General features: G+C 30.0%; 4 protein-coding genes across 4 annotated transcripts in view; 3 read left to right on the forward strand and 1 right to left on the reverse strand.

The window, feature by feature from the left end:
- Window positions 1-1,077: 1,077 nt before the first annotated feature.
- On the forward strand, window positions 1,078-6,008 carry LOC108772700 (pyridoxine-5'-phosphate oxidase). Its single transcript, XM_018538293.1, has 6 exons — window positions 1,078-1,181; window positions 4,203-4,359; window positions 4,610-4,709; window positions 4,803-4,856; window positions 5,006-5,205; window positions 5,690-6,008. Exons 1-6 carry the CDS (start codon window positions 1,142-1,144, stop codon window positions 5,853-5,855), a joined length of 717 nt encoding a protein of 238 aa, XP_018393795.1. The 5' UTR covers window positions 1,078-1,141; the 3' UTR covers window positions 5,856-6,008.
- On the reverse strand, window positions 6,001-7,611 carry LOC108772699 (histidine protein methyltransferase 1 homolog). Its single transcript, XM_018538291.1, has 6 exons — window positions 7,341-7,611; window positions 6,936-7,172; window positions 6,648-6,808; window positions 6,350-6,582; window positions 6,157-6,272; window positions 6,001-6,086 (listed from the first exon to the last, which is right to left on the reverse strand). The coding sequence occupies exons 1-6, from the start codon at window positions 7,384-7,386 to the stop codon at window positions 6,019-6,021; spliced, it is 861 nt and encodes a 286-aa protein (XP_018393793.1). The 5' UTR covers window positions 7,387-7,611; the 3' UTR covers window positions 6,001-6,018.
- Window positions 7,612-9,396: 1,785 nt separating this feature from the next.
- On the forward strand, window positions 9,397-20,683 carry LOC108772641 (peptidoglycan-recognition protein LF-like). Its single transcript, XM_018538211.1, is given in 9 exon segments — window positions 9,397-9,439; window positions 9,527-9,687; window positions 10,952-10,996; window positions 14,322-14,649; window positions 15,290-15,532; window positions 18,121-18,303; window positions 19,655-19,815; window positions 20,131-20,293; window positions 20,377-20,683. Coding segments are annotated over 9 exon segments (1,512 nt in total). The 3' UTR covers window positions 20,562-20,683.
- Window positions 20,684-20,997: 314 nt separating this feature from the next.
- LOC108772642 (peptidoglycan recognition protein 1-like) overlaps window positions 20,998-21,108 on the forward strand; it is a 1,164-nt gene continuing 1,053 nt past the window's right edge. The window contains exon 1 of the mRNA XM_018538212.1: window positions 20,998-21,021. Coding sequence (XP_018393714.1) covers window positions 20,998-21,021 — 24 coding nt within the window. The remainder of the gene's footprint in view (window positions 21,022-21,108) is intronic.

Here is a 21,108-nt window from a genome sequence, read left to right on the forward strand (position 1 = left end):
GTGATATCCGGCGTTTAACAACAAAGGACAACAAAGCTATCATCAAGATACATTGAGAAGAATCATGGGTGTTCTTTACGGCGAGCGAAGAATCTTTTATTGAAAAAGGGTGTAGAAGTGAGCCTTAATATTATTAGACGACGATTGCTTGATTTCAAATACGGCTCCGTCCGTACGCTCTTTTGTGAAAAACAGACATATAGATTCAAAATATATAAATATAAAATTTATTTGCGCTAATTTGCTATCTGCATTTAAAATTGAAAATGTCGCTATTTAAATCAATATCAATATTTGCAAAACGCGTGATTGTGTATAATTTTTGACAAATGAAAGTATTATAATATCGGCTTCGATCGTAAAACTGCATAAATATTTGTTCTATCGCGATTTAATGCAATCAACTTAATTAGTTTATCGTTTGATAATTAGTTGAAAAAAAATCATTTATATAATAAAGAATTATATTATGATATCATTGTATATTGATTATTTACCTAATTAAAAATATTTTCAAACTTGAAACATTTCTAAGGTTACTGCAATAGCAATATACTAGTAATTGGAAATACCGCCAATGTGCTAATGAGTATACCTGTATTTTGCGCCATCTAATGAGAGAGCGGAAAAGATAATTTCAATGACGAATTACTACATGGGTGAGGTTCTATTTCGAGGCTCTAAACCTCTCACTTGCCTCTGATCACAATAATTATATTTGTAAATATCTATTCTTTTAAATTTACAGAACATTAAAAATAGTAGATATATAGCATTCTTCAAGTATTTCTCTTAATTTATAATTTTTAGCAGCTTGAATAGTAGATCTAAAAATGTCTGGCCTATTTATTCCGAGCAATTTCGTTCGTCGTCGTTGGGTAATCCACTCTCTCTTTCTATCTCTCTCTCTCTCTTTCTCTCTCTATCACGTGGTAAAGAAAATTCCTGACATTATCAGAAAACCAGATTACAACATCAAGATAACATTGACGAGACCGCTTCTTTTTCCACTCGTGTATTGATTCGGTGGCGGCGCGTTCTATACATGCGCGTTTTGCACCAGTCGCACTTCCTTCGTGCTAGATCGCTCATCTGTTCTATCGCCAGGCAGTCGGGTCGGTCGGGTACACGATCGTGCATCATGGCGCTCCGGAGTGAAAATTACACCGTTGACATTGGAGGTAAATTAATAAATAACTGCCACTTATATAGAGCTGCCAATTTTGTATAATATTATGTAATAAACTAATATTTGTCTTGTGTATTGTAGTAAATATTATATGTATAAAATTGTCGGAAGGTTAAATAATTCCAAACATTATTACATAGATAATAATTATATATTTTAATTAAGATTTTTTTAATTATTTACTTAATTATATATTTCAATCATGATTTTTCGAATTAAATTCTCCACAATAAAACCTCGTGTGTAAAAAAAAATTTTGTGCATTTTTGATTTTGTTCTAGATCGTATTCTTTAAAGCATATACATATACTTTTTAACGTTTTTCTCTTATTATTATAATGAAAGATAATAGTAATTGACTCGTATGTTAATAAACATCAACATCTTGTTTTCAAGACTTGATTAGGCTTTACACTTTCTTATTATTATTAACCTTTAATATGGTTTTTGATACTTTTACTACATGTGATTCTTACAAATATTTTGATATCTATAGAAAACATTTATAAAGTTGTATATTCATAAAAAATTGTATATAAATATAATAATTATAGTCAACAAAATAAAAAAATTTACTTTTTCATATAAAAATATAAAATTCTGAAACAAAAATATTTAAAAAAAATATATGTTTTAATACTTGAAATTAACATTTCAAGTTACAAAAGAAAAAATAGTTCAAATATTGGCTATCTAAAAAGTTTTGTTATTAAATAATGCAAAAATGACATCTTTTTATAGTTTTGCATAAATGGGTTTTAATTAAACGTTTTTTGTATTTAGATTTTAAACAGTGCATTTTATCATTGATATTATGTTACAAAAAGTTACAATTAAGTAGAAAAATATTTTTTAATTTTTTAATTTTATATATTTATTATATTTTTTAAATATTATTTATAATTTTCAATGCAAATCGTTTCATTATCAATTTTTTATAGTTTACGAAATTTTTGCAATATAGAATTGATTGAAAAATAAAAAAATTAAAAATTTTTTAATCGCAAAAAGTTACACTTTACAGTCTATACACGGTTTAACCTTCTGATTCTATTTGTGAAGAAAGTTTTTGGCTGTTCTTGAGAGAATCTACATACACTGCTTTCTAAACTTCCATGAATGTAGATAAACTTTATTTTCGGTTTAACTATAATTTGTCTAGTTCTAAGGATTAAAAAAGATAAAGAGCATGTTAAATCAAGAAACGGGCATTACCTTTAAAAAATTGAACTCTTTCCATATCTAGTTCTTATAGTACTCGAGTTTGTTACTTTCAATTTCCATTTGTTTAGATCAAGCTTGTTTAACTTTAGCTCTGAAGCCAAAACGCAAGTCAACACAAAAAATTCAATGAAATCTTAGAAAGTGTAAAGTGTTGATAAACATCGCTCAGACATGTATTAACACTGTAGTCCCCGAAATTTTTTAACCACGTAGCCTTTTTTTTAGTCAATGGCTACGTTTTAGTTTCAGAGTTAAAATTAGACAAGTCTCTAATGTTTTAGACCATTAAGGTTCGGTTCCACCAATGTAAGATTAACTTTAATCTCAGTTTAATTTACTGTTTTTATCTCTTTTTAATTCTAAGAATTATAAAAAGATAAACAGTATCAGTGCGCTCGTCTTGATGAAGTGAAACAGTAAGGTGACGAAACGTTGGCAATGGATAAAGACACAACGATAACCCGCAAACATTGTCATATCTTTGAAAAACCTATAAAATCTCAAAAGCATTATCTTTCAATTATCTTGGAGTTTAGAAAACGGTGCATACATGACTTCGACAGCAGCAAAAACCTTCAGAAGCCAAACTAGATATAATGTTACATATACATTTTGCTAATGTGTGTTGTATATAAGGAATAAATAAATTCATTTTACTTGCTGATTTCCCCTGATAAATATTTAAGTTTGCTGTTCATTAGCCGTATTTTTCTTACCATCGAAATTAATTTTTGTGAGATCTTATTTTCTCTAGTATTGTATGTATTACGGAACACTTTTTATAATTAATAATTAATCATACATCTATAATTAATGTAAAATTATTAACAAAAAATAACAAACAAAGGAATATTCAAAAATACTTCAAAATTTAAAAATAAAAAAGTGAAATCTCCTTCTGCCATCTCAAATCATCGTATTGAAAAGAACCATAATTTTGATTGGGAGAATGTAAAAATTTTAGATGTAGAACCTTCCTATAGTAAAAGATTGATTTCGGAAATGGTGCATATTAAGAGACAAAAATTCTATAAATAAACAAAATGATGCGGATTCTTTGCCAGAGTCATATTCCAACATAATACGGTCTCTTTCCCCTTCCTAGTCGCTATACATTTCCCTTCCAGTTATAGCGAACTTTCGGTTTCCTTATTCCTTGTTACCATTGTGCTGAGGTATTTGATACAATAAACATCGTCTATCAATTCTGTGCAAATTTGCTCCATTCGATTTTTAAGATATTTCTTCTTTCGACAAGGTATTTATTTCAATTATTATACATAGCAACGAACGTGTTTTTAACTTCACTGTTATTTGATTTATAATGCAACAATTTTTAGATAATTTTGGTTATTGTAACACCGTTTTTTATTACAACATATCTGACTAACTAACAAATTTTAAATAATAGACACAATTTTTATCCGACGACTTCGATGATTGACTACAATTTTTTCAAGTATCCGGACATATTGCACATAATGTTTAAGAATTTTTTATTGTAAAAATCTCATTAATATTTGAAATTTTGTTAACATTGAAAATGACCCGATCGGTGTCGAAACGTTTGTTTTTCTTATGTTTTACTTATTTATTCTTAATGTTGTTGTATTGTCTTTGTTCCTTTGAATTGTATTGTTTTTATTTTGGCTCATTACCCGTTACACCAATTTAATTTTTATACATTATTGTCGAGCCTTCTCTCAATATTATTAATTAAAAAATGTTTTTTTATTTGAAAAGTTTATTAACGTACTTATCTTTAACTTTCATATTATTTTTTCTACAGACATGCGAATAAAATATAAAAATAAACATGATACCTTCACGGAGAATGATTTAATTAGCAAGGAACCTATTGGACAGTTCAAAGCATGGTTTGAGGAGGCGTGCAATATCCCGGAAATTTTGGAGCCTAACGCGATGCATCTCGCGACAGCAACAAGGCAATATTTTTTCTTTTTTTAATTTAAAAATGATTTCGTAATAAAATTGAATATAAGTAGCCATACATGTTACTGAAAAAGACAAAGTATTTACATGAGTATAATTAGTAGTGTTTTTCAATTTGTTAATTAATAAAAATATTAATCGCATAAAAAAAAAAAGAAAAAGAAAAATAAGCTAATAAACCACAAAAGAATTGCGCAAAAAATTATCAACACATTGCCACGTTTTATGATGCAATTGTTTCAGAGATGGTGTACCATCCGTACGTGTCTTGTTGCTAAAAGGCTTCGGCACAGAAGGTTTCAAGTTTTACACGAATTACGACAGCAGAAAAGGCCGCGAATTAGTGAGTTCAGATACTTAATTCAAACATTTTTTAATATTTAATTGATATTTTTTGATACCAAGAAGACACAAACAAATTCTATATTATTTACAGGCTGAAAACCCGCATGTTGCATTAACTTTCTACTGGGAATCTCTTAGACGAAGTGTACGGTGCATTGTTTTTTATTATTAAATCATATATTATCTCATGAATAGTAAAAAAATTTTCGCGAGTTAGAATTATTTTTTACAATAGCATTTAATTAATTCTCTTCCATCATAATCATTTTATTAATTTACTAATAATTATTTTAGGTACGTATCGAAGGTATCGCTAACAAAACCTCGGCGGAAGATTCAGATCATTATTTTCAATGTCGGCCATATGAGAATCAAATCGGATCTGCGGCCAGTAAGCAGAGCAGTGTGATCGCTAGTAGACAGACCCTTATTATTAAAGAATCGGAACTGCTCGCGAAATTTTCAAAGAATCAAGTTAAGAGACCTGCTTGTTGGTAGGTATCACCATAATTAAAAAATAATTATATATAGTACATCTCATTATTCAGTAAACACCAACTAACAGTAACATAACATCAGTGCCACAATTTCAAGCTCAACAACTATTATGTACATATGTTATATTTACACTATTTAGTATAAAATTATAATATTAATGTCTCTCTCACGCCACTGCTAGTTGGTGTTTATTGCAATGAGTAGTACATTATCAAATTAAAGAACGAGTGCGTAAGCATTAATTAGTTTTTCGAATTAACTATTTGAAATATAAAGATTTTTTACACGAGAAACATAAAAACAAAGAAAAAAAAGTAGTCATGTGGTGATGGCATATCATATATGTATCGTTTCGTTTCACAACACTAATACATTTGTTATCGCTGACAGACTCGTGAAATTAATAGTGTCGTGCATCTATGTGCTACGTGTATAATTTTCAAATTTGAGTCGTTTATTATATCAGGTATCTTATTTCAGGGGCGGTTATTTCGTCGTGCCACACTCCATAGAATTTTGGCAAGGTCAGAGCGATCGTCTTCACGATAGAATCCGTTTTAGACGCCCAAAATCGAATGAAAAGATAGATAATGTTCTCGTGCACAAGGGAGAAGATGGATGGGTATACGAAAGACTCTCGCCATAAAAAAGATCGAATATTTATTGATAATAAACGAATAAGAAAGCTAACGATTTTCATGTACAAAAAAGAAATTCCGAGCAAATCTCGTTGCAGAAGTACCTATTACCATTGCTGATTAGTGTAATATTCCGAGCCGATACCTCATAGTATTATGAAGACAATAATGTTATACACTAGATGTATATTGTTCTTGATGCCATTTTCTTGTGAGTTTCAGAATTTCTCTGTTTACTCCTGAAATGTATACAGTTTATATCGTTGAACTAACAAAAAGAAAATATATTTACAATTAATCATTAATCACCATCTTGACTTCTCCACACTGATTTGACATCGAAGCATCCGTCCTTTAAAATGAGATTCTCAAATTGTCTCATTCCACCACCCACGCCAAAATAATAGGTTTTTCCAGCGACAAATCTAATAGAAATTATCCGTTTCCAAACTTAAGTTTTAATGATAATAATAATAAGACCTCAACAATCCAATTTACTTACACAACGCCATCGGCTTTTAACCTTCTCTTAAAAATTTTATATAATTTTTTATGATTGTCAGGATTGTAAATCGTTTCGCTCGTGAAGATATAATCATACTTTTTACTTTCGTCAAGTAACGTCGCAAGAGAAGCCCAATCCCCGGCATAAAATTCGCATTTTGTCGTTATAATCGTACCATAAAAATTCAATACTACGTTCGGTATAGTCACGGACTTTAGCACTTCGGCATTCTACAAAAAATTATTTCGTTAATCACGAACCGCTTTTCAACGTGCCAATTAAAAATCATACGAACATAATCTTGAAAATGAACAGTAGCATTTTTACGAAGAGACAAAAGGCCAATTACTCCAGCGCCACAGCCTAAATCCATAACAAGTTTGTCTTTCAACTCAATTTCCTTTTCCAATATGTATTGGCCCAAATCGAATGTACATTCCCAGATTTTTAAACCACCTTAATTGCATAATTAATTTTTAAAACGTATATTAACGAAACTTTAAAAGATTCGAATAAAATTTAAATTATTAGCAAATTTAAGGGAAAAAAACTTTAAAAAGAAATTTTTATTTGCAAAAATCACCTTCGTATTTTGCTGGAATGAGATCGGAATGTTTCGACTCGGCCTCAATAATATTCTGACAATGTTGATCAGTTAAATCCTGTGTTACTTTATCGGAACGGATTAGTTTTAGATTACAACCAGAAAACACTTCGGCCTCTGTATAATAATAAGCCTCATATTTCGCTTTGATTTGTTCGGGAGTTACTTCGAGTTTGGAAGCAGAAATCCATTCTAATTTATCCTTTTGTTCGCTATCTGCCAAAATTATTCAAATAAATAACTTCTTTGCGCGTGTATGCTTCGTGAGCATTGAAAGATGTGTATTGAATATTCGCGGGAAAACAATTTTATAATAACGCTCTAACCTCAAATTACGACATACGTGTATTTCAAGACTTATCACAACAATATGATTAGCCATACCTTCATCAATACCGACTGCACCTTCTGCAAATCGAAATTTGAACATTGCTCGCTAAGTTTGATTTAAATTAAAATTAAAAAGTCACACATTTAGTAAAATTGAAATATGAACTAAGGTATGTATCATTACAGAGAAGTGAGTGGATACGTCCTTATTTAAATAGAACTCGTTTATTGAGTCAAGGTGCACAAAACGTACATGTACGTTGAACTATATAGCTATTGATATTTCCGGCGGGTAACACATCCACGATTTTTAATAAAACCATGCTACGTTCACAAAATAAAATTATGTAACGATGATGGAACATAAAATCGAAAATTATGGATGTATTACACCCACCAGGAATATTATATAGCGTATTCGATTTACTGACTCGACCCGACCAGTGCAATATTACAGTTCAACGTGTTGTACGTAGATGCGCCACTACAAAACATTTTCCATCTAAAATGCAGGCATGTCCTCTTTCAGGTTCCTTTCTGTGCCAACTAACGTTTCAATATATCTGCGATGGTAAGTCAGAAAACTGCTGAATAGCTTCTCGAACTCGACTTGCTTGGAGAATTACGACATCTGATACAGAGTCGTGCAATTTCTACATTCGCATTCCAACATTATTATATAATTATATTGAATAATATACTTCGCAGTTTAAAAAAATTAATATCTTACAATATAATATTCGAGCAACTTGATTTAATGTCAATCCATTGGGGAGAGAGAGAGAGAGATTCCATTAAATTTTAAATCAAAATTTAAATTATTTTTGTATAAACTACAATAACTGCTATTAAAGATTTATTGTTTGTTGTTTATTCAAAAAATTTATTTTATTGTAATATATGTTGTATGCGTTTGTAAAATAATATATTTAAGACCAACATATTTAATCAATTTATTTCTACAAGAAAAAGGAAGAATTACGTTGTCTCATTTTTATTACAATGATATCGTATACGTAATAAAATTCTGAAGAAGCTTATCATTGCCCCAAAATATGGACAATAGACTAAAGTGTGGTTTTGATGTGGAGTACTCCGCACTTGAAATTTTTCCATGTGTGGAATTCCACACTTGAAAATCCGAAGAATATAAAAATTATTTCTTGACGAAATAATTTATTATTTAATATTTTATTATAAAAATGAAAGTTGATTAAACTAAATGTGAAAAGTCGTATGTTTACAACTCGATCGGCGGTTGCCGTTTTCACTCCTCGATCAGTATTTTACTAATGTCCAAAAAGAGACCCTCAATCAGAATCTTGCCATAAAGCAAGTGGGCAAAATCCTACGAGAAAATATATATTCATCCTTTTTCTTCTTTAAACCTAACCTAATTTCTCTGGATGTGCTCATGCACGATTGTTGTCGCTCATGATGGCCATTCACTAGTTTAAGAACATTATCACGAAAATTGGAAGACTTCAAATTTAAACGTGGAATATCAAATAAAATGTGCGATTTTTCAAAGTATAAAAAATCTTCTTTTAATAAAGAAACAGATTTCAAATATGGATTAATATTCGACGGAATATTTACGTTATACAATACAAAAATGTTATATAATTAATCTTATATGAACAGAAAATATTTAAATTTATGTTTTATATGTTTATTTTCCTTCACACATTTATTTTATTATAATCGTTACAATTAATTTAACCAAATAATTTAATTGTCCTTGTGGACTCTCGAAAATTAAAACCAGAAATTCCATTAATAAAGAGCAGATGAGAGTGCAACAGAGAGTTGTTGTAAGAAGTGAATTTCCTCAAATTACAAATTTATTTCATCCAGATAACAATTTCAGACTTTCTTCGTCAAACAGTACGACAAAGTATGAAAATCACGTACTCTCTTAAAAAAAAACTAATAATTTTTTACAGCAGTGTGTGTTTGTATACATATTTTGCGAGAATTTTTTTTTGATTGCAGTTCGCTCACGCCAACTCCCACCTCCACACATGATGAAATTCCGAATCGATGCCTCTGTCCCAAAAAAAATCAGATAATTTTTCGAATAAAAGTCATTCATTATTTGATGACGATGATGACCCTTTTATCTCCTCATTTGGAGCATAGAACGTCTACAGGTCTCTTCCACTTTTGTCCGAGACAAAATATATTCGTTTCTTGAATCAGGTTGTTTTTCGGATTTGCTGGTTATTATTGATCCACAGAATCCTATCTTACTCAGATATTAGAGCATATGTATCTACTGACATATAGGACCTACAATTTAACGTCGAATCTAAACGGCACTGATAATCATAGATCTTTTGAATTACCAGGTGGAACCATTTTCGACTCCTTGAACGCGAAAAATCGCGTTTGGGCTCAGGTGGGATTTAAACTCAGGTCTATAGATCACGAGTACCACTCGCACCGAGCGGTGAACCACTCGAGTCTCAAAAGCTATTCATTACATCGATATTATTTTTTTCATTGCCAACTTAATCGTTGATATCATATTCCTGATAACAATGATTCCCGATAATAATTTTGTCATTCATAAGAAACTATGGATTAAAAATATTTCCAAAAGAATATATTGCGAAGAATATTACTACGTCGACCCGCCATCAGAGGTCTATAGATATTCGTTAAGATTCTCGTAAGTGCTTTGATACGCTTATTTCTGTATATATAGAATCTCGATTTAATAACTAAAACAGGCGTCTAAGGTAGGCTTCCATTACAATACCTTACTGATGAGTCCAGTAGTGGAAGCCGGGACGAAACGCCAACATTACGTGATATTCTTCGCAATATATTAGATTGATTTTAAGAAAGATTTTAATGAAAATTGGCTCATTGCCCTTATTTCAATATATTATTTCCAAAAGAATTTTATAGTTCGTTTGTTAAATTATATTATAAGGCGTTCTTATTCGTTTTCATACTACAAAAAAATATCTTCGTCCATTATTTTTTACTACTTTGGCAATGTCGACATTGTTCATGACTATACGTCAATAATCGCGATTTTATCATGATTATTAAAATAATTTCTACTTTTTTTTTTTTTTTAGTAATCAGATGTTGCATCAGCGCTATCACCTATTTTTCGTAGAATTATATGCATATTGTTTAGTGCATTTATGGATCTCGAGATAAGTTCTGCAGCATATCGCAATGAGTTTATTAATACTTTATATTCTTATCTATATAGGAAACAGAATTCGTTCTTTCAAGAGAAACTCGATACGCAGCATAGTATTTAAGAATTACGCCAATGACAAACGATCGCAGGAAACAATTAGTCAACAGTTATGACAAGTCAACAAAGGTCATTCGACGCTTTTCGTGAATAAAGTGTTATCTCGAAATTACACACTTACGAACACGATGTGCCGCTTCGTTATACGTTAACGTCGTTATTCCCAGCAGAAACAAAACAAAAATGCATGAACGACATGTATTTTGTTTACTATAATTCGATGAAGTGATTGTCATCGAATGCAAAACACTGTCTTTGTTTATTTTAATTATTTTCACATTTTAGCAGCTATGATTTTATTTTCCGTGAAATTACGGACAATATAATACTAGAAGAAAAAACGTATATATATGTATATCTCTCTCACTGCTTGTACACTTGAATCATAAACCAGATTACATCAGATTCAATAGAACCAATTTGAGATAGTGTAGTTCCATTTATACGAATTGCATCGATCGTTCGATGCATTCTTATGAATAACAAATAAATATATTATTATGAAGAGACAAATATATTATTATATTATATGTCAAATTATAAGTAGATTAAATATTCAAATGCGCATAAAAATATCAAATTATTAATATTATCCATATATAGAAATAGAGATTTTAATAAACTGTATGTTAAAAATTGTAGTTTACCAAAAAATTCTGAATTACTAATCGAAATGATGAGAATAAAGAGAATAATCGGAAGGCTGATTCATTAAGTAGATCAATTTTGTGTTCTGTGCGCTATATCGATTAGTTATGTAACTTCTATAGATATACCGTTACTTATCGGAAACGCACTATCCATTTGATAAGACCGTGCGAATACGTACATATAATGTAATCGCTAATTGAGCTTAGAAAAAAAAACGTAAGAAATTGTATTATAATAAGAAAATTAATTTATAAATAGAATAAACTGTATCAAAACTTCATAATTTTCTTTTTTTTCTCTGTCATATACCTACAAGTAATCCTAAACCTGACATCAGTACTTTCATATTAATTTTTATTAAGTAGGTTAATTTTAAGCAGTTTTTCTTATTTTTATCTTTTTCTAGTTCTAAATTTAGAAAAAGGCAAAGAGTAAATTAAACTGACATTAAAGTTAATCTACATTGGTAGAAAAAATAAACATTAATCTATAAATAACCGTGTTATAAATATTACGCTTAAGTTAAAGAAAGATGATCTTTTCTTCTAGACAAAAATTATTTGCATATTTCTTGATTGCTTATTTTATCAACTTTTTTAGCACTTTTCTATCTCCAATCTCTTTCTATGTATGTTTATACAGGGTGTTTCCAAAATACCGCCCAGTATTTATATAGCGTTATGCCTGATGAAAAATTAAGTCGATTACTATTAGGAAATTTTTTTCCACCGTGCTACTTTTTTTTTTACGTAATTATTTTTATGTATTTTTTGTCGCACCGTTTTTCACTCACTTTGTCAATCTCATTAATTTCAATTTATCATATTCGATTTCTTATCGCATAGACAGACAGCGTAATTTTACTTTCTTCTGCGCAGAATGATGTAATTGTGCGAATTTTCAGAATACAAGATACTCGGACAAATGTCACGCCTCCTCGAAGTCGTCGTCATTATCAATATTGTAGTCACTGTTGCAAACACGTTGAAGAGGGGACAGGGTTAAGGGACTATCAAATGGGTTGGTTCTCGATGCGCTACTCTTTATCCAAGGGGACTTCCCGGCTGCCGCGCCGTTCGGATTTTCATTTAAAAGCGGACGCGGTATCATGATGGCTATCCAGTTTTACTTTTGACACGCGCTGTAACGGTGTCAATCATTATGATGAGGTTGTCCTCCTGTTTCATTCACTTATCGGCATTATATGTTTTCATATTCCTCTTTAGTGTCTTCGAGCATGCGGTGCTCGCCATTCCCATTGACAACACAAATTTCATCAAGACAATCAATGCAACGGCATCAATGTACGAATTTCATCAAGACGGTAAGCCACTCGAAATTTTATATCGAAATCGAAGATTTTGGTATAAAAAATATATATATCATATTTTTAGATTTATATAATTCTTCTACGTGGCAAAAAAAATTGCGCTATATTACTAATATTGTGGGTTACACAGTAGAAATTTATAAGAAGATTTGTAATATATATAACAAGTTTAAAAAATAATTTCCTTATATTATTTATAATACATTTATAATACACAAGTGGAGGAAACTGTGATATGTCTAGGAATAATTAATGTACTTTGGGATACATTAATTATTTTTTTAATAATAATGTGATTTTTAATATGTTGTCCGTTCAGTTATATTATTTTTCGATTGAAGTAACATAACTGAATGCCAATTTAAAAAATTTCATTGTTAAAAATAATTAGTGTGTCAAGGTACATATGTCCTTGGATATACACAATCACCATCTCCAATTATCTACAACAAAGTAGATTTTTATAAATATTATTCGTGTTTTTTATAGTTCTCTTATATCAAGTCTTTAATGTCTTATTCTTTTTCGATTATTCTTTATATATGCAAAAAAGTCTCTTAAAACGAAAATGTATCTTATAATTATTTCGGTCAGTTTTCGATAACGAGATTGCTATATTTACATTTCCTACGTATACTTTTTATTTATGTAAATATGTAATAAAAAATATTATAAACATCCGTAACAAATTAATTTTTATTTAATTTTTATTCCGTCCTTGATGAGCTCAAAGAGATCTACGAGCTTCCAAATTAAGTTTTACTGACGTAACCTTGACTATTGTAAGACATTTGTGCAAACTAAAGTATTTAATCATCATAATGAAGTCCAAGTTTAGATATGATAATAAAAATAATGATAATAAATACTTGGTTCAACATAACTACGCAACTTTTGCTAAAATAGCTACATTTACAACGGAACTGTTAATAACTAGTGGCGTTACTGTCTAAGGTCTAAGTAATATGTTAGTTTTCTACCGGTGTTACGACGCTCAATACAAAGTTAAAGTGCATCAGTTGTTTATATCTAAAATAGTATGATAGCGTACTACGATATCAGTTTGTGCAATATCGCGAAAATTATTCTACATAAATAATCAACCATACCATATTTGGAAATTGTTACAGTATGCTCGTATAAGAGAAAATATAATAACTCACTTTTTAAAGTTACAATTTTATATTTTCCGCCCTGTTAAACCGTATAGTATGATACTGATAAGTTGATTTGCGCAATTGGACATGTATTAAAAAAAAAATAAAATTGTTGAAGATAAAACGTGCGATACAGTAAACAAATAATTTGCATTCCTCGTGACAAAAGTGTTTTGATGACTCTAGTTAGTATTTTTCCCAAGTTTTCCACATCTGCAGAACACGTCTGAGCCGGAATTATTGTATTTTACAACTTGGGAATCAGATTGGGCAATCTATCATCGTATCTCAAGGACAAAATAATTTCTGCACGATAGAAGTATATTTGCAATTATGCAACTAATTGCTGAAAATGTGCTTGCTTGTGCTAACTCGTTAGTTGACTCAATTTATATCTGCCAAGTTCTACGTTACTTGTTCCACGTGACAATGCAGGAAACCTGTAATTCTTTATATCGTTATTATTATTATTATCAAGGATCTATAATGCAATTGCGCACAATAGTTTACGCATTAATATTTCTATCCGCCTTTTAAGATCATTCAACTTTCGAAGAGTTAATTTAATTCAAAAATAATTTATTAAAAATAATAGATAGATTTTCGATTTTCCAGAGAAATGCCCGAGAATTGTTAGTCGAGAGGAATGGAATGCCAGGGATCATCTCAATTTCGAAATTATGCCAATAAGACCAGTACCATACGTGGTGGTCCATCACGGAGGTATACCTAAGTACTGTCAGGATCAGGAGTCGTGCTCTAAACTCGTTAAAGACTATCAAGATCTGCATCTGGATGAACGGGGCTGGTGGGATATTGGATATAATTTCATCATTGGCGAAGACGGTAACGTTTACAAGGGTCGCGGTTGGCATTATACTGGCGCGCATGCAATTGGATATAACACCCAGAGTATTGGCATATGCATCATAGGAGATTTCAGCGGTAATCAAGACATTACAAATATAATTAATGTATAGCGATGTATACAAAATATAATACATATAAAGAACCATCCTGCTGAAATATCTAAAAAATTCAGACATAATTTTGAAAATAATTTTGTTAAATTACTAAAATAATTATATAGGACATTTAACATTATTGAGCAACACTGCAAAAAAATGTTGACATTCTAACAATCAGCCTAAGAATTCCACATAATTATTTTAATAGTCCAATAAAATTATTTTTAGATCTATATTTAGCAACATTTTTTAATACTTGAGCAAAATTCTTTCTGTGTAAATCAAATAACATTCTATCGAGAAAAGATTAATCATTAAAAAAAAAATCGTTAAGAATGATTGTAAACAACGATCAAGTCAAGTGTTTTTCATTGGAAAAGATTCTTATTTTTATATCAGTCTTTTTTGTACTACATTAAAAAGTATTAAATTGCATATAAATTCAGGACAAGTTATTTATACTTAAAAATTCAAGAGTGCCATTTCAAGTTGATTTTACTAGAAAAATTAATCTTTTAATTATATAAAACAATATGCGAGGCATCTTCTTTAAGATATCGTATCGTCTTCTGCGTCAAAGGAATTATTATGACGCATGTAAATGTATGATTTCGCAGACTTTCTTCCGAACGAGGCCGCCCTGAAAGCATTGAAGAAGCTGATAGATTGCGGAGTTTCACTCGGCAAGATAAGAAATAACTACAACGTGATTGGTCATCGACAAGTGCGAGACACGGTATGCCCTGGCGAAAGTTTTTACAGGCACGTAGTTAACCTTCCCCGTTGGACTGCAAATCCAATACCTCACATACGTACAACCACCACAACAAAGCCGATAGATAACATCGTAGAGGAAAATAGCAAAGCGGACGTTATCCTATGATGGCAATTTTTGTCAAATATATATCGATCGAAATTATAACGAATCTTAATTAATGTAACAAAGAATTGTAAGTATCACAAAATTATTTTATTTTTATACAGAAAGAACGATTTTATTGAAGTTTCTAAAAATTAGGTATAAATACAGATTTGAAAATAATTTTGTTAAGAACTATCAAAATAATTATGTAGGAAACTTAAGCATAATGAAAAATGCTGCAAAATGTTTTGATATTCTAGCAATCAGCTTGAACATCGTATACTCCTATATAATTACTTTAATGATTCAAACAAAATTATTTTCAGATTTGAATCTAGAGAAACCGTTCTTTCTATTAAAAAGAATACTTAGGCCGCAGTATTCATAATCTATTCTTATTTTAAGAACAAACATAGATCATCTTAAGTAATATCTTAAAATGCTAATACGGCTTTTGATTTATGACATCTTAAGATGTACTTATATCGGTCTTAAATATAAGAATCGACTATAAATACCGGTCTTACAGTCGTATTTTACGTCAACCTGCCGTATATTCTGTTTCTTTTCTCAGTAAAAAGAGTCTGATAGAGATTTGCGTGATTATGTCACTAGTTTTTAAAAATCCGTTTAGATTATTTAATTTTAATAAGCAAAACTTAGTTTTATATTATGTATGTACAATAGTACTTTCGTTATGCTGTAGGTATTGCATATAACCGTTGCTACCTCTTAACTACTATCGTTACGAAATATTTTCGCTACCGTGAACAGTCGTTTAAATAAAAAAAGATAACGACTTTCTCCGTCTTGCGAAGGTGATTCCCCGATGTACAAAGTGACCTCGTATACTAGACTCTCCGCACTAACATATACGTAATAGCAATTAAGACGCTATCAATAAAATTATCATTAGTTAAAACTCAAAGTTTATGTATGTACACGTAATGTACACGTTTCAGATCGTTAAAAAATCAAACAAGACATTCTAAAGTATATGACATAAATATCTCTCACGCAAGTTCGACAAACAAGATCAATGTCACTCTCACCTTGGTTCGCGTGCGAATCGTACTTTTACATGGCTATGCTCGTTACAACAATATATGCTCTAAGGTCACGGTCTTCGGGTTTAATTAACGACAATGGTAATCGAAATAGCACGATGCCGCATACAATTGTTTTTGGCATAATTTCGTATAGATTACTCCGATAAAATCATCTCAGGTACTCTATTCTATAATATATGTATATGTAAATACATACGAAACATACATGTATAATGTTAATTATGGCCACGAATATCACGGACATCGAAATGATTAAATTAACTTGACTTACCTACTACAAATCGTATATATATCTTTCAGAAAATTGATTTTACGATTGACATATCGACGAAACCGCTTTTTGAAATTTGCAAAAGTTACATATGTATTTTATATATATATATATATATCTGATAAACTGACCTGCATACTGCATTCATTATTCTCATCAGCACTGACAATGACGGATGATTTACATACTTCCGGGTAGTAAATCTGAAAAAAAGTTAATTTACTGTTAGTCAATCACCAAGATTATCTCTTGAAAATGCTCATAAAAAGATCGTTTTGTCGGATACATGAAATCGATAAGATAATCGTACATGATGTAATGTTATCGCAACTTCGTTATCATATACTGTTTTTCGAATAAAGTTCAGAAAGATTAGATGAGATAAGAGTCCAAGTTAAATTTTCGTAGTGCGTTTCGCTGCTTGTGCTAATCAAAGCTTTGATTAAAGCGTGAACAAATCGAAACGTTAGTACACATTTGTCAACGATTTCGCATTATTTTATAGTAGGTCAACGTTTATAATTAATAATGGTTATTGTTCCTTAAAAAAAGCCTGTTCTTTTTAATTAACATGTGAATCTGTCTCTTAAGGTGCCTTTTCATGCTGACACTCGATGCTCATTTTCAGCGCCAAAACAGATCACGTGACAAAAATTGACGCTTGCTATTCGTCAATTTTTATCACGTGATCTATTTTAACGGTGAAAATGAGCGTCGAGTGTCAACATGAAAAGGCACCTTTATATTTATTATTTTTATTCATACGTATTTAAAATGCGTATGTATCGTCTCATTGTTTCGCATTTCTTAATAATATGTTCTGTATATAGCAGTATTTATGTATAATAAAATAAATGTGTCATAAAATCCTTCTCATTTAATAGTTAATTTGAATAATTGTACATATACATTAAACTTATGTAATTATGTTAAATAGTTAAGTTTTCCATTATTAACTGTTACGAGATCATTTGTTAATACAAAAATAAGTTATTTAATTATTTAATAAATTATCTTAGTAATAAAATTCTATGAATTATACAAATTTTATCGTAAAAGATGTAAATATACGTATAAGTCAACATTCTAATTAAATGATTTGAGCAGCTATTCTCGATGCTAAAATCATGCTATTCCCATTAGTCTTCTCCCCCTTTTTCAAGTCAATAGATTTGCGGGGAAATCCTGATCGGAAAATACTTCAAATGTGCATGTATATAGACACGTGTACACATCTGTATATAGGCCATGGTGGTCAAAGATCGTGCTCCGTGCAATATCTTGAATTAAGAGTGCTTATATATTGCGCATCAAGTTGTAAACCGTATCAGTACCGTTTGCAAGTCAAAATGTACATCGCGACGACGACTATATTAATTTTCGTGACAATCTGTGTGACACTGATCGCCGCCCAGGAGATTGCTGCTAGTAATTCAATTAATATATTATTTATACCGCGAGTTTAACCTGTGAATTTCGCTTGTGTCTTTGTGATGATAAAAATTTTTAGAAATATTTCTTATATATAATGCGTGTTATAAATTGTTTCTATGAAAAAATATTTTGCGTAAACATAGCAAAATTTTTATCTTTGCAATTAGTTTCTGTTTTGATTTGAGGATGGACGTAACCAGCAGGGCACAAAAATAATGAGACAGTGATATATTTCTTTAAATAGACAATTTAGTTTAATAGACACAAAGAAAAGCGTGGCGTATGTACATACACAGGCCTTACAAGTATAAATCAATGCGAGAAAAAACAGTCGAAGAAGACCATAGACAAAAAAAAAGGAACAAAAGTATACAAAATAGTTGGTTCAGTTTTACAACGCCACCTCGCTAATCACGTAAAGTCGGAGAAACTAAATACTCCCGGAACCACGTAACGATAACTTCTTTCGACAGTTTCAAATATAATTGATAGAAAATATAGAAATTAATTTTATATTCTACGTAACAGTAATTGCACTCCATGGTAAGATACAAAGTTATTGTAAAAATAGGCGTTAATTTTCGATAAAAATGAGTTTCTTATTCTAATCCTTTCATGTTTTCTTAATAAATTGAAACTGTCATTATACTTATATGATTCATAGGAAAACGCTAATTGTTATTAATTGATAAATTAATAATATATTTGTGCGACAAGTATACTAGTTAAATTTATTTGCATAAAGTAAAATATTTATGACATGATAAATTACATTATGGAAATATCTCGTGTGAAGATTGATAACTTTTATTACGTCAATACAGTGACATTATTTGCATTTCGAATAAATCATCAAGCCAGAAAACGATAACTACAAATTAATTTCAATTTATGAGTGAGAAATATTTTTACTCTTTACAATATAATTTATAAATATTCTCTTATGTTCTTACAGTTTTACGAGTGAAAATCAGAGACATGCATGTAATTATCTTATAATAGCATTCATTTAGTATTCCTATATTCATATAAGAACAAAAAAAACAACATTATCGGCTGAGTGACATAAAGTATTCTGTTCACGCGTAAAATTTAAAAAATATATATAAGAAGCATGTGAGCTTATAAATCTACGCATTCATTCTTTAGAAGAAAGCAATGATGTAAATAAAATATAATTTTATATTTAAAGATATATTAAAATAATCACTTTTTCAAATACACAATTAAATTGGATTTTATAAATAAATTTTAATCGATTTAATTAAAATATTTATTATAATTCATTGCTAAGTATTTTACATAAAGCGTAATCATTCATTTTTTATTTTAACTGATTTTTCAGATAGTCCAAACATCATTTCTAGAGCAGAATGGGGCGCTTTACCACCTAAATCGCAATCTAATCTTAAATTAAAACCAGCACCTTATGTAATCATTCATCATTCAGTTGGCTCTGGTTGCGAAACTCAAGCTATATGTCAGTTAAAAGTGAGAGAATTCCAGGTAATTAATATAAAAAAAACAAAACTTTTTCTAAACGGCGGATCTTTATAAACTGTAAATTATCGTACACAAACAACCGCATGTATTATATACAACTCAAGTAATATTTTAAATCAAAACAAGTATAATCTATTTTAATAAAATAGAATAGATAAAGTTGTGATTCTTTTCTTTTTGTGCTCTAATAAATAATAAATTTATAAATAATAAGTAAATAATGGTACTAATAAATAATAAATATATAAGCAATAATAAATAATAAATAATAAATAATGGTATTCGCATATCATAACAATTATCAAATTTCATTTCAAGAGATACCATATAAATAACAGAGGATGGACCGATATTGGTTATAATTTCCTAGTCGGTGAAGACGGAAATGTGTACGAGGGTCGCGGATGGGGCAAGAAAGGCGCTCATTCTAAACCTTTCAACAGCAAGAGTATTGGAATTTGCATCATCGGAGATTACAGAAGTAAGCAATACCAGAAATAACACGGATTTGTTATTAGTATCGTATGTAGGTAACATGTATTTTTCTAATGTTTTTCCTATTAGACCGAACACCAAAAGCAGCGGCGGTACAAGCAGCGACTAACTTGATTGCTTATGGAGTAGAAAACGGTGAAATAAAGAGTGATTACAAGCTTCTTGGACATCGACAAACCTGGCCAACCGAATGTCCCGGAGATAGTCTTTACACAATGATAAAGTCATGGCCTCATTGGTCCGAAAATCAATAAACAATAATGTACATTTTACTTAATACAACGTGAAATAAAAGTTTTTTTCATCAGTCACGATAAAAACGATCACAAACCATAATTGTGTAATCGATTAACAATTATATGAACATTTATACAAAGTTCGCAATGCATTTGATTTTATAAATGTCAAAATTTACATCATCCTTAATTTCTACTTATTAATTAATCTAATAAAGCGACATACATTATATATATAATATATCGCTTTATTAGATTAACCAATAAGTATATATTTGTAAAAATAAACCAAACAATTGTTGTTTATATATATGCATATGCATACATGATTTAATTCAATTCCATATATAATATATATATAATATTATATTATTATAATTATTATAAAATATTAATTTAATAGTAATATTGGCAATTAACAATCAAGTACATAATTTCCACGTGATTATTATATATGGATAGTAACAAGGTCGTTAAGGTATTTATCATAAGTATCTTCCTCAGTTCTGACGCAAATTTCCAATCTCGAGAAATCTATTTGGGAACCATTGTTTTCGTAATCAGT

This window comes from Cyphomyrmex costatus, unplaced genomic scaffold (genome assembly GCF_001594065.2).
Source record: "Cyphomyrmex costatus isolate MS0001 unplaced genomic scaffold, Ccosl1.0 scaffold193, whole genome shotgun sequence".
Lineage (NCBI taxonomy): Eukaryota > Metazoa > Arthropoda > Insecta > Hymenoptera > Formicidae > Cyphomyrmex > Cyphomyrmex costatus.

Excerpts from the sequence above, each read along its gene's own strand:
- LOC108772700 (XM_018538293.1), top strand. The coding sequence starts at position 1,142 with ATGGCGCTCCGGAGTGAAAATTACACCGTTGACATTGGAG. Across the intron at positions 4,360-4,609 it reads CATCTCGCGACAGCAACAAG|AGATGGTGTACCATCCGTAC; the intron begins GCAATATTTTTT and ends CAATTGTTTCAG. Across the intron at positions 4,857-5,005 it reads GGGAATCTCTTAGACGAAGT|GTACGTATCGAAGGTATCGC; the intron begins GTACGGTGCATT and ends TAATTATTTTAG.
- LOC108772699 (XM_018538291.1), bottom strand. The coding sequence starts at position 7,386 with ATGTTCAAATTTCGATTTGCAGAAGGTGCAGTCGGTATTGATGAAG. Across the intron at positions 6,809-6,935 it reads CATTCCAGCAAAATACGAAG|GTGGTTTAAAAATCTGGGAA; the intron begins GTGATTTTTGCA and ends TATGCAATTAAG. Across the intron at positions 6,273-6,349 it reads TTAAAAGCCGATGGCGTTGT|ATTTGTCGCTGGAAAAACCT; the intron begins GTAAGTAAATTG and ends AATTTCTATTAG.